The sequence below is a fragment of the Zootoca vivipara genome, chromosome 6 (genome assembly GCF_963506605.1).
Source record: "Zootoca vivipara chromosome 6, rZooViv1.1, whole genome shotgun sequence".
NCBI classification, from domain to species: Eukaryota; Metazoa; Chordata; class Lepidosauria; order Squamata; family Lacertidae; genus Zootoca; species Zootoca vivipara.
In genome coordinates this window covers 48257504-48270221 of record NC_083281.1, presented here as the reverse complement: position 1 = coordinate 48270221, position 12718 = coordinate 48257504, and the positions used below count along the sequence as shown (strand labels likewise).

Below are 12718 nucleotides of genomic sequence, written 5' to 3'. Positions count from 1 at the left end.
GAGGAGGCAGGTCTGGGGAAGAATGTTTAGAAGATGCTTCTCTGAACAGCTTTTCATGCTTTCCTGGCAAAGCACAAAGTAGGCTTGTTATGCACAACACAAATCATGCACAACACACATTTCTTCTGTCTCCCATCTAGAGTCCATTACTGTGCAACACATCCATCCCATAAGAGAGGGAAGGAGTTCACTTTAGCATCAGTAAAAAAGGACAGAAGACAGATTTACATAATGTTTATGTATGCTAATGTGGGCGGAAATGTTACAAGTAATTGCTATGATTTAAATCAGGGGTGGCTAACTCCCAAGAGATTGCGATCTACTTTCAGAATTAAAATCTGGCAGTGATCTACCCCTGTTTTTTTAAGGAGTTCAGCTCAAAGTTGTTGAGCTTTTCTTGGGGAGGAGGAAAGCTCCGTTTTTTGGGTTAAGGTGCAGGCTTTTGGAGGGGGGAATGCAAGGGAAGTTGACGTTAAGTCACTCACAAAAACATCGCTATGGATGGAAACAGCCACACAGAGGGAGCTCCATCTTACCTTCCTCAGTTCAAACAACAATGGAGGAGGAAAGGTAGCCAGAGATCGACCGCAATCTACCAAAACATTGTGGGGATCTACCAGTAGATCACAATCGACCTGTTGGACATCCCTGATTTAAATGGAAATGCAACACATATATCTACATAACTGAGAAGAGGTTGCCCAGCTGACCTGTGTGCCTGCTTGGTCTGCTGCCCAAGCTCTAACTGTTGATGCACATCTTGAAAATATGAACCTCTTCTCAGTTCTTTCTCCTTAACCCAAGCTTAAGTCATATCCACACACCATACATTTAACACACTGTAGCTGACCTAGGGTTCAGTGGGGGGGGGAGCCATGTGCTTTAAATGCAGAGTGTGAGCTGGCTGCCCTCTTCAAATATGGCAACTCCCATCAGCCCCAAGTGCCATAGCCAATGTTCAGGGCTCGTGGGATTTGTACTTCAACAAGCATCTGGATGGGCACATTCTCCCACTACTGAAGTTTTGCACTGTTGCAGGCTACTGTCCATAATGATTCCATATTGGGGGGGGGGGGTTAAACAAGATGCTATGATAAACCCATGACCTCATTCACAGCCATGTCTGTAGTGCTAGTGCTTGCTAGATCTTCTACAACCCCAAAGTTCACCAACCACAGCCAGATGCAAACAGCATTCACTTAGAATTCAAGGTTCCTGAGCCCAGGAATTTGTTCTGAATACTAAAACTGAACTGAACTCTTAGTCCTTCCACACAAAAATCTACTCATCTATGCTCCACCCGCAGCAGCTTTCTTCATTTCAGATATATAATTTAGAGGAGGAATCATTTTGCTATTAAACAACTGGGCATTAGAAATCCTTGCCAATGTACATCTTCTCACAAGGTGAATTGATTAGGTCTTAAAAGACGTTTTTGGGCCAGTGGGTGCAGTTGGAATTTTGATAAACTGCTGTGGGTACCAGTCAGAAAATGGCTGCCACGATGGCATGGCATAGCACAAAATGGCTGCCACATCCAAAAGGAAAGAAACAGAGAGAGGGCCACAAAATGGTGTGGGTGCATAACCCATCAGCCACCCACTCACTGGGGAAAAGGTATCATCACCTACTGCCATACTGAGTCATAGTTTGGTGGGGGTTTTTAAAGGTGCTCTCTGCACCTCCCCAAGTTCAAAACAGACAAGAGGGTGGGTGTGCAATCCTGCCATACAATGTAATGTAGGCATTTGGGTGGATGGGGGTGAATAATGTAGGACACGGGTGTCAAACACAAGGCCCGGGGGCCAAATCCGGCCCGCCAGACCTTGTCATGTGGCCCGCCGAGCGCCCCAGCCAGCGGGACCCAGCAGCGGGACCCAGCAGCGGGACCTTGCTGCTGAAGCGCCGCACCGACAAAGCGCCGACAAACAGCTGGGGCCTGGGGGGGGGGTAGAAAGGCGCTGCGTGGAGCACCCCGAGCCACAGCAGGAGAAGGAGGAGGCAGCTTGCCGGGTCAGTGCCCAGCAGCGCCGCACGGAGAGTCCTGAGCCTCTGCGACGCAGCAGTGCTCTGTAGCACTTTGAATCCTCCTCCTCCTGCCATGGCTCGGCGGCTGGAAACGGCTGCTGCTGCTGCTGAAGCACAGACAAAGCACCCAGCAGCGCCGCGTGGAGGAGGATTCAAAGTGCTACAGAGCACTGCTGCGTCCCAGAGGCTCGGCACCGGCCCGGCAAGCCGCCTCCTCCTCCTCTTGCCTCAGCTCCTCCTCCTCCTGCCGTGGCTCAGCCTCATAAACGTGAGCTCAGCAGCGGCTCAGCCTCATGAACGTGCAACCCTGAGGCTTTACGCACGTCTCCTAAAACAGACACCCGCTGCCTCACGCTGCACAGGAAATGCTTTTTGCCCCTGGGTCCCTTCGCACTCTTTTCTGGCGCTGAATCAAGGCGGCGACCCCCCCCCTTCCCTTTCTTTCTTCCTCTCTCTCATTCTTATTCTTTCTTTCCCTCTCCTTCCTTCCTTCTTTATCTCTGTCTTCTCTCCATCTTTCTTTTTCTTTCCTTCTTTATTCCCTTCTTTCTTTCCTACTCTTCTTTCTCTCCCCTCTTTCCTTCCTCTCTCCCTCCTGCTCCCTCTTTTCTTCCTTCCTTCCTTCCTTCCTTCCTTCCTTCCTTCCTTCCTTCCTTCCTTCCTTCTGTCCTTCCCATCTTTCTTCCTCTCCCTCATTCTTATTCTTTCTTTCCCTCTCTACTTCCTTCCTTCTTTCTCCCTTTCCGTCTTCTCTCCCTCTTTCTTTTTCTTTCCTTCTTTATTCCCTTCCTTCTTTCCTACTCTTCTTTCTCTCCCCTCTTTCCTTCCTTCCTCTCTCCCTCCCACTCCTTCTTTTCTTCCTCCCTCCCTCCCCTCCCCTCCCTCTCCCTCTCCTCAGAAACATAGGATGCTGCTTTATACTTCTGGCCCTTAAACCCTGGAACCAGGAGAGCAGCTCCAGTGAGTCAACCTCAGCCAGTCCCTTTGGTGAAGGGTGGTGGCTCACTGGCAGAACATCTGTCCTGCATGCAGAAGGACCCCAGCATCTCCAGGTACCAGTAGCTCTGCAAAGCTCCTGCATGAAACCCTAGCGAGCCTCCACCACCCAGTGCAGTTACCAAAAATCATTTTTCAATAAATTGTACAATAATTGTACATTTGAATATCTACTTGCCATTATTCTGACTATGTTTCTGCTTTCAGAGCTAGTTATTACTGACATTATTACAAAAAAACAGTAATAATTGAATGCAGTGACAATAATTTATGATAATAAAGAGTGGACACATAGTCCTACAGATACAACCGGCCCTTTCAGGGTGACCAAACTGCTGATGCGGCCCCTGATGAATTTGAGTTTGACACCCCTGATGTAGGAGATGCTAAGCCACTGCAAACAGGAACTGAGCAGGGAGATCATTGTGCATTATTATTTTTAAAAATATTTTTATTAAAGATTTTATTTTGAGGGGATATTTACTGTGATCTTTTGTGAGCACCATATTAGTTTCTGGCAGGCACACACTGGGAATCCTTGTATTAAGCAGATTCCAACTGAACTACCTAATCCAGCTCTCCTGGCACAGAAGCCAATCCACACAGTTCCACTGTGTGTATGAACACTGAAGCCACACAAGGAACACCAGTTACACAGGTCTTTCTAATCTAGTCATTGCTGGAGGGATGTATAAATGGAGCAATTGTTAGCACCGAATCTGGGAGGTTACCTGTCTAATTTCCATATTCTATCTCATGGTCACATTTCAGTGTCATAGTTTCACATGAATAAAACAATGCACTGAGGGATCGTAGCTACATCAGTAAAGAGGTTGGAGGTAGGAAGGATTCAAGTTGTCTTCAATGGCAGCCTCATGTAGTGTGCACTGCAACAATCCAATCTGGAAGTTACCAGAGCAGGCATAGGCAAACTTGGCCCTCCAGATGTATTGGGACTACAATTCCCATCATCCCTGACCACTGGTCCTGTTAGCTAGGGATCATGAGAGTTGTAGTCCCCAAAAATATGGAGGGCTGAGTTTGCCTATGCCTGTAACCAGAGCATGGAGTAAAGTGGCCTGATCCACTCTCCAAAAGGGGTTTCTGCTGGCAAATCAGAGAAAAGGCACTCCTAGCCATCAAGGCCACCTGCGTCTCCAAGAACACCCCCAAAATGCCTCTCCACCTCCTGGACTGAGAACTCTGTTTTGTTTGTTTTTTCAGAATTCAGTGTTCAATGAATGCCCCATGTTTGTATGTCCTGCAGCATTGATTCTGAATGTCCCTCTATACACCCTCCTTGCAGTTCAGTTCCTCTCCTTACTCCATGTCTCTCTTTCCTGCTTACCAAAAGATAACCTGTACAGAATCTAAACTGGGTGGCTGGTTTCTTGCCATTGGTGAGTCAGCAACATCACTTTGAGAGGAAGGGGTTTGGTTCCCTAGTCACAGCCATCACCAAAAACATTTGGAAATTAATGAACTACTTCCAGGAACACCATGTCTTTTCTGGAGCAGTGGGGACATAAATTCAGCTGCCAGTTGTGCAATCAAATACACACACAGTACAAACCTTGCCAGCATCCGAGCAAAATAAAAGCATTTGTGAGTAAACATTCACAAAATGAATGAACAGTACTGGCAGAGTTCTCATTTGATGGGGTCTGAGAGCAAGCACCTTGGAAAAAAACAAGTGCCAACATTTGCTGGAATGTTTGTGTCAATATTTAAGGTCGCATTTCTCTGCCAGAAAGTGTTGCTACAACTGGGGCAAAAATACAGCTAGAAAAGGATATTGCAGAGATAGACAAGGCTAAGAAAAAGGCAACCAACACGATCAAGGGACTGGAGAAACTCCCCTCTGGGGGAAAAAAAGATTGCCTCATTTGGGACTTTTGAATTTAGCAAGAGAAAGAAAGGTACCTGATAAGAGTAAATAAGATTATGGAGAAAGCAGACCCCCGCATTGCAAAAATGCATTTAAAAAGAAGCAACAAATAAAAGGCAAGCTGAGAACCTAAAACTAAGGATTAAAAATAGTTCTGACTACAAATGGTATCTAAAATGCCTGGGAGAAATGGGGAAGTGTTAACCCAGGGGTCTCCAAACTAAGGCCTGGGGGCCGGATGCGGCCCAATCACCTTCTAAATCTGGCCCCCGGAAGGTCCGGGAATCACCATGTTTTTACATGAGTAGAATGTGTCCTATTATTTAAAAGCATCTCTGGGATATTTGTGGGGCCTGTCTGGTGTTTTTACATGAGTAGAATGTGTCCTTTTATTTAAAATGCGTCTCTGGGTTATTTGTGGGGCATAGGAATTAGTTCATCCCCCCCCCCCAAAAAAAATATAGCCCGGCCCCCCCACAAGGTCTGAGGGATAGTGGACCGGCCCCCTGCTGAAAAAGTTTGCTGACCCCTGTGTTAACCAGCTGATGCCAGATGTGTCTCCTTAGGGACAACATCCCAAAATCAGGGATCACCACAGAAAAGTAATGAAAAGGGGTGGGTATTTGGAGATTCACCCTCGCAAATGTTACACAATGTACCGTAGTGGAGACTGGTGATCATTGTGGGTGGTAGGGCAGAAGGCAGGGAAGCCAATGGCAGTTGGAGATGCTGTGTACACAACCAGACATTTGTACTTTGCTTCCCCCAGTGGATCTTGGGAACTGTAGCTTGTAAGGAGGGGGGGGGGATATGTGTTTGTATGGTGTGTACACAACCATGGTGCGTACACAACCATTGACAAGCAGAGCTAACCAGTTCTAGCTTTCTCCTCATCTTCCTCCTTGCTACGTTTCACTCAGACACAACTGAGGCTAAGAAGGAGGAAGCAGAGAGACAAGAGGACCACCCCTTGGCCTGGTTGTAAGATGGCAGGCAGGTGGGCTTGAGGCTGCAGGGGCAGATCAGTTTCCACTTCAGCCTTCTTCAGATGTTTTGCCCTCCAGATGTTTTGGACTGCAACCCCCACCAGGCCCAACCAGCCATTGCTGGTGGAACAATGTAGTCTGGAGGGCACCAGGTAGAGGAAGACTCTTCTAAAGGTTCCACAACTTCAAGATGGGGAATAACCCCCCTCCGCCCCACACATACACAAACAAACAAACAGACAGACAGACAATTTCATTCCTCAGGCTGGAGCAACTCCTTTCAAGCAGCTTGACTGTATCCTCTTGGTTCTATCATGGCAATGGTGCTCTCTCTCCCAAGACATGGGACAAATTGACAACACCAGTGTTGAAAGTGTGACTTGCAATAGTGTATCATCATTATGACATAATGATAATTCTCTCTCTCTCTCTCTCTCTCTCTCTCTCTCTCTCTCTCTCTCTCTCTCCACTCATCAGAAACCGCTTGTGATGCAACATGACCCCTTCAGGGCAGATAGGACAGTTTAACTTCATTGTCTGCTCCCTCCTCCCACATTCCACCTTAAGATGATGACTAAATGCAGACTCTCGGCATCACTATGAGTGAGTGTGCTTTTTTTCAGCCCTGCTGCATTTAACATCTAGCCTCATGAATTGTTCTAGAGAATACAGAAGCTTGCTCACTGTTACTGTTTTGTGCTACTTTGCAGGCCCAGCTCTAGGTGGAGTCCCGGTGGCGTGGGGCGCCAGGGCGCCGGACTTGCGGGGGGGCGCTGCATGGCAAAGCTGCATGGAAGCCATGCTGCGTGCTGCGAGGGCGGGGGCGCTAGAGTGATGATCTCCGTGCCTCAGCGCCCGACCTGCTTGAGACGGCCCTGGTACTTTGGTTGGTGTCATAAGCCCTACGATCCCTGTTCGGCCGTGAAGCTCACTGGGTGACCCTAAGCCAGTCACCATCTCTAAGGCTAACCTTACCTACCCCACTAGCTTCCACAGTTGTTGTGAGAATAACACTGGGAGATGGCAGTGAACAATAACATCATTAAAGTATAAAATAATAAAATACAGAACAAATGGCTCACACTGAATCAAATTGTCCAAGAATGGCAAAAAAAGAAATATTTTCATCAGGAGATGGAATGTCAAAACTGTCTGATTTAAATGCAGTTCATTAATAATAAAAAAGGGAAGAAAGAAAAATTAATAAAAATGTGGATTTTGGAAATCACTTTTGCTATGTAAGTTTTTGCTTGATCCCATCAGCATGAACCTTTGCAACACAATCATATTTCTCAGGAACTGCCCCCCTCACTTTTACTCCTCTTTCCCTTTGGTCACACAATGGCTGACTCACCCTTGAGTCAGCATTAAACATGTTCCCAGAAAAAACTGCTGCACTGCACCCAGAAAGAGTTTGCACATGGCACTAGATATGTTTGTATTGCCATGTGTTGGGGCCGAGGGCAATGCGTTTGCACACAGCACAGGAGACTGTGCAAGAGGAGCAGTGACTGCTTTGAATGGGGTGCAGAGGAAGATGCAAATAAAAGGCATACCGTGTGTACAGGACTCAGTGTGCTTTGATCAAAAAGTTCAGTGACAGAAGTCTGCTTCTCCTCCAAAATAGAAACCTCAGTCATTTCCAGTTCTTGTTCTCTGTGTGGGTGGGTATGCATACACAGTGCTCTAACATTATTACTAGATTCACCCCACACAACAGCAAGCAACCCTAAAGATATCAGATTTATTACTGCGACCTGTAGCGCTGTCAAAGCAGGAGTTTGGGGCAGTAGTCCACCCCCCCTTCAGAAGAACGAGTCCCCAAATGCAGCAGGGCTGTATTTGGAAGCAAATGAAATAATGCACAGTACCTTTTAGAAAGTTGTGCCCCGAGGCCATTATGCCTTCCAAAGTCAGAAACTGCTGTTGTAGGGCAGGAGAAAGCCTAATGTTAAATGCTCCTGTAAAAAAACAAAAAAAACCTGCATTTTACAACACAGATGTATAAGAACATAAGTTCAGATCAGTGGCATATCTAATTCACCATCCTGATCTCACAGTGGCCAATTATATGCCTCTCTGGGAAGCCCGCAAACAGGACCTCCAACAGTGGAGGGAGAACACAGCCACTGTGTCACTAGCAGCCACACACAGCCTTACCCTCCATGAATTTGGCCAACCCTTCTTCAAAGCTAAATGGGTGGGTGTCACTACATCTTGCTGGAGGCAAACTGCCCGTTTTTGAAACTTTTAAAGCTCTACAATGTCCTTCTAGAATCATAGACCTGTAGCGTTGGAAGGAACACCAAAGGTCATCTAGTCCAACCCTGTATAATGCAGGAATCTCAACCTTTTTGAGGTCAGATGTTAGTCTTAAAGGTGGCAGAGGACTCTGGTTTTGGCGTAACAGAGACACCAACCTGGAACTGTAATCCCCTGGCGTCATTATGCCTGTTTTACAAATGGACAACTGAGGCTAAAGATTCCTTCCTCGACAAGGTTCATGGATGAACAGCTTAAGAAAATGAAAAGTGGGATTCAAACGACCTTTTCTCTTTGCTCCCCAGAATGTGTAGCTAAATAATGAGGTGGAAACTACTCTTTACGGTGTTCTGAAGCCATTACCTGTCATTACTTCAGCTGTCGCAGCACTGAGTCCCACAATTGTAAACAGCTTTGATGGTGTTTCCTGCTTGGCAGGGGGTAGGACTGGATGGCCCTTGTGGTCTCCTCCAACTCCTCCAACTTCTAGGTCTCAGGATCCAGCCCTCCTGAGTTCAGATTAATCCCCTGCACAGGGTTACGAAGAAATAGAGCTTACTCCCCCCCCCATCACTTTTTTCATTTTGCGCGGCGTCTTTTAATAGTGAAAGCATCAGAACTGGGACCGTTTTCTCACTTGCACTTATCTGGGCGCCTTTTTGCGTTGATGATGACCACGATCTCTTTTTAATGCTTTAAATAACGAAATCCATTTCAGATACACACAAGTAAACATGGGCTTCGCACGCCTGAGGCGCTCCAGCGGGGGGAGAAAATGACCCGTCACTGAATTTCCCTCTCACAGCTAGTTTCCCCCTCCTTGCAAAATCTTCCATGCCACGCCCCCGCCTGAAAGCGATCGATATTTGCACGCGGAGCCGACGGCTCGATCGTGCAATGCTTCAGGGAAAGAGAGAGTAATTTTTGCACGCAGCTCCATAAGCGGAGGGGAGGAGAGGCTGGATCATTGGCAAGGGCGCCGATTGCGAAAGGTGCGCACGGTGGCCGCTTTCCTTTGCACGCGGCGCTGCGTGGGTTTCGCTTTTGCACCCCTCGCCGCCTCTGCCCGCTGCCCAGAGCCGGCCCGTGCGCAGGAAAGGGGCGGACGCTTTGCACTCGTCGCGCCTGCCTTCCGGCTGCTTATAAATATGCCGGCAGAGGCTGCCCTCAGGCCACACATCTCCTCTTGCCTCGATTAATCCTCCGACCTGCGATCACTGCTGCAACTGCGATGGATCCTCAGGACTGCGCCTGCGCCACTGGTGAGTCTTCATTCCACTTGCTCGACTGCTTTAGAAAGAGCCAGGGATCGGTGGCTCAAAGGGCGCGCTCTGCACCCAGACGGTCCCAGGTTCCACCCGTGGTTTCAGACTTTTGTCTGAACCCCTGCAGAGCTGCTGCTGGGCCTGGTAGGCGAGTTAGAGCAGGTTTCCCCCCCCCCCAGCCTTCTGTCTTCCAGGTGTGTTGGGACAACAACACCCACAATCCCCGACGGATGGGCTGGCCGGGATTGATGGGAGTCAGTCCCAACAGCATCTGGAGGGTACGGGGTGGCAGAAGGCTGAAGCAGAAGGACAAGCTGCCCGGCTAGGGAAAATGGGCATTTGTGGGGGCAGTTCTGCAGAATGAGCACAAAGGATCCCAAATGCTGCAGTGCCCCGGGCTTAGCACACATTGCCATCTAAAGAGAGCAGTGGGCGGGTGGGGGGCGGAGTCTGCAATAAGGGTTACTTCCTAGACTCTTCTATAGCTTGTATGGAAGGGACGACCACAAGGGATGTTTTTAAAGGGTGCGATCCTCAAGCAGCTTTACTACACAAATATTTATTTCTAAGTAATTAGGCCTAGGATTGTGGTGTAGCACCCATTTTTATTGGGAGTCCTGCTTTCAACAGCCCTTTTAAGATACAGTAATCAGTTTTAGCCACCAACATCCACAGGCCTACAATTGTCATGCTTACTGATGCCAGATGTGATTATGTATTTGAGCAGACGCGTCCTTCCTCTGTTCAGCCTCCTTACAGCATCCTCAAAATCATATTGAGCAAAAATGTGATTTCCTTGCTCTTCAGATGCCTGCTTTGGCAGTGCTGTTATCCTCAAAAGTATTCTGATGCCCCAAAGCTAGTCACTTCTGCACATGAATGTTACTACGTACTACGAACAAAAAAGTACAGTATTGCAGCACTCTGTGGGAATCTGTGACCCTGGAGATTCTTGCTTACTGTTGTCCCAATTGGGTAAATAGTGGGGTGCTTAGTAACTTACTTGTTTAAGAACCTGTGATCTCTGTTCAGATTCTCAAAACATCAGTCTTTCTACACTTTAGAACCGACTCTAGTGCTTGATCCAAGCTAGTGGTACCTTAGGTTTATTCCCTGTCACAAAGCAGTCCCACTTAAGAAAGATGCCCACAGTATAAACTCTGGGAACTTATCCTTTTTGGCTTCTGGGTCTGGAACCCTCCCAAAGCATTCTCATTAAACTTAGAAGCGTTACCTCCAATTTACTTCTGAATTTTATTCTTCCTTCCTATAGCCATAGATGGCAATTTGGCAAACTTGTATTGCTTCTATTTTTATTAACAAGAAGGAGTGATCTGTATGCAGCCCTATAGCCATTGGTTAAAGTGGCTTCAGTGCCACTTTCTGTTATATTTCTGTTGAAAGGGACAAAGGGTGGAGTTTTATTTTAATTTAACTCAGTGGCATGTACTATATTTCTCCCCTTTCCAGGTGGCTCTTGTTCCTGTGCCGGCTCCTGCAAATGCAAAAATTGCAAATGCACTTCATGCAAAAAAAGTGAGTATCTCTTTGTGAACGCAATAAAAGTTCCATGCATCAGAAGGAGCTGGTTAAAACCTAGAAGGTAAATTCACACTATGTTTAAAGCATATGGCTTCTCCCTCCTCCCCAAGAGTCTTGGGAATGGTAGTTAGTTAAGGGTGCTGGGAACCATAGTGCTGAAGGGAAATCTTCAGTTTCCAGGATACTGGGGAGCAGCCATGTGCTTTAAATTAATGGTGTTGGCGGCTGATCTCACACAGGAACTTGCAATGCAGTCCTAGGCATGTGTACTTGAGAGTGATTCTCATTGAACTATTTGGGACTTGATTCTGACAAAATATGCATAGGATTGGACTTAATGTTCTCCCTTATAAGCCTCCTTTCCAAGGCTTGTCCTTTCACAAGGTTAAGATCTTTCTATTCTTGAACAAATTCATTAGAAGTTAACATCTCTTGGTATTCATTTTGAATTTAGGGAAACCTCCATAACTTGAACTTCTGTATTTCTCTCACCCATACCCAGTGCAAATCATGCCAGGCTTATTAAATGCCCAGCATCAGGGGGGAGGGGATAGAGAAAGTTCCCCTTGTTGGCTAACATTCAAAATGTGGGGTGAAAACTACTTGACACAAGGAGGCATGAAAGCTTTTGTAAACTGGAAGAATTGGTTTTCCCCTCAATTTTTTTTGAGGCTGTTGATCTGCCAAAAGTGAGTTCATATTTTGGGCTAGTTACGTTTGCATCTGTATTTGCTGTGTAGTCATTGTACCCCTTATACGAGCTGATAGCACCATAACCACTTTTCCTTCTTCCTTATTGTGCTTGAGACATTTCACTATCCCTCTTAATTTGTTATAATGCCAGCCAATTAAATTATTAAAGGTCATTAATCTCTTTGGCATGCTAAACATCCAATGTCATTTTTTGCTCATCTCTTTCAGGCTGCTGCTCCTGTTGCCCAGCTGGATGCAACAAATGTGCCAAGAGTTGTGTCTGCAAAGAGCCACTGTCGGATAAATGCAGCTGCTGCACCTAAAAATGCAGTTTGAAAAAAGGAGACAACTTTCCTATTTTGTAATTGCTCTTTCATACAGATAAAAGGAAGAAAAATGTTTTCAGAAAAATAAAAGTATTTTAAACTTGACAACTTTGATCTGTGTTGGGTGGGTGGGGTCTGTAGAGCCTTTTTAAAGGCTAATGGGAGCCTGTAATGCAAGTCTGCAGACTTTCCAATCGTTTGAAACCAGATGACAAACATGAAAATGACTGAAACGAACCTTTTGTAGTAAACCACCACAAACATGCTCCAAAGTGGGTGCATTTTATCCATGGTACCCCCAAATCCCTATATCTGATCAAGCTAGTATTATGGAGCTTTCCCCAACTGTAATGGGAGATGCCAACAAAGCCGGAACAGAAGACTCCAGAAGGTCCAAAGAAGTTATATATATAAAAAAGCATAGCAGATATGCCTTTCTCCCATTTACTCTGAATAGTTTTTCCTGGTGAAATACTACTTTATTTTGAAACTAGCTAGGTCTGCCGGACCACTGTCTGCTTTTTGAGCCTTTGGGCTACTTCAAGTCTGTCACAGTTGCAATATGCCCATCAAGCAGGTGAAATTCCCAATACTAGGAATAAATAGCTTGGAGGATCCCATCATAAGAAAATCTGCTTTTGCAGGGCAGAGCATGCATGTATGTGTATATTCCCCCCCCCCGGCCACCCATGTGTTCCCTAAACACCTAGCAGGATAATGCTATTTACCCAC

At 46.5% G+C, this 12718-nt stretch overlaps 1 protein-coding gene and 1 long non-coding RNA gene across 2 annotated transcripts; both read left to right on the top strand.

Moving 5' to 3' along the window:
• The first annotated feature begins 3404 nt into the window (after nucleotides 1–3404).
• LOC118086007 (uncharacterized) lies at nucleotides 3405–6721 on the top strand. The gene is made up of 3 exons (XR_004692711.2): nucleotides 3405–4943; nucleotides 6376–6501; nucleotides 6609–6721. It is a non-coding gene; the product is annotated as an uncharacterized LOC118086007 (long non-coding RNA).
• A 2551-nt stretch (nucleotides 6722–9272) lies between these two features.
• Nucleotides 9273–12094, top strand: LOC118086005 (metallothionein). Its single transcript, XM_035117208.2, has 3 exons — nucleotides 9273–9422; nucleotides 10896–10961; nucleotides 11889–12094. The coding sequence occupies exons 1-3, from the start codon at nucleotides 9392–9394 to the stop codon at nucleotides 11981–11983; spliced, it is 192 nt and encodes a 63-aa protein (XP_034973099.1). The 5' UTR covers nucleotides 9273–9391; the 3' UTR covers nucleotides 11984–12094.
• Nucleotides 12095–12718: the final 624 nt, after the last annotated feature.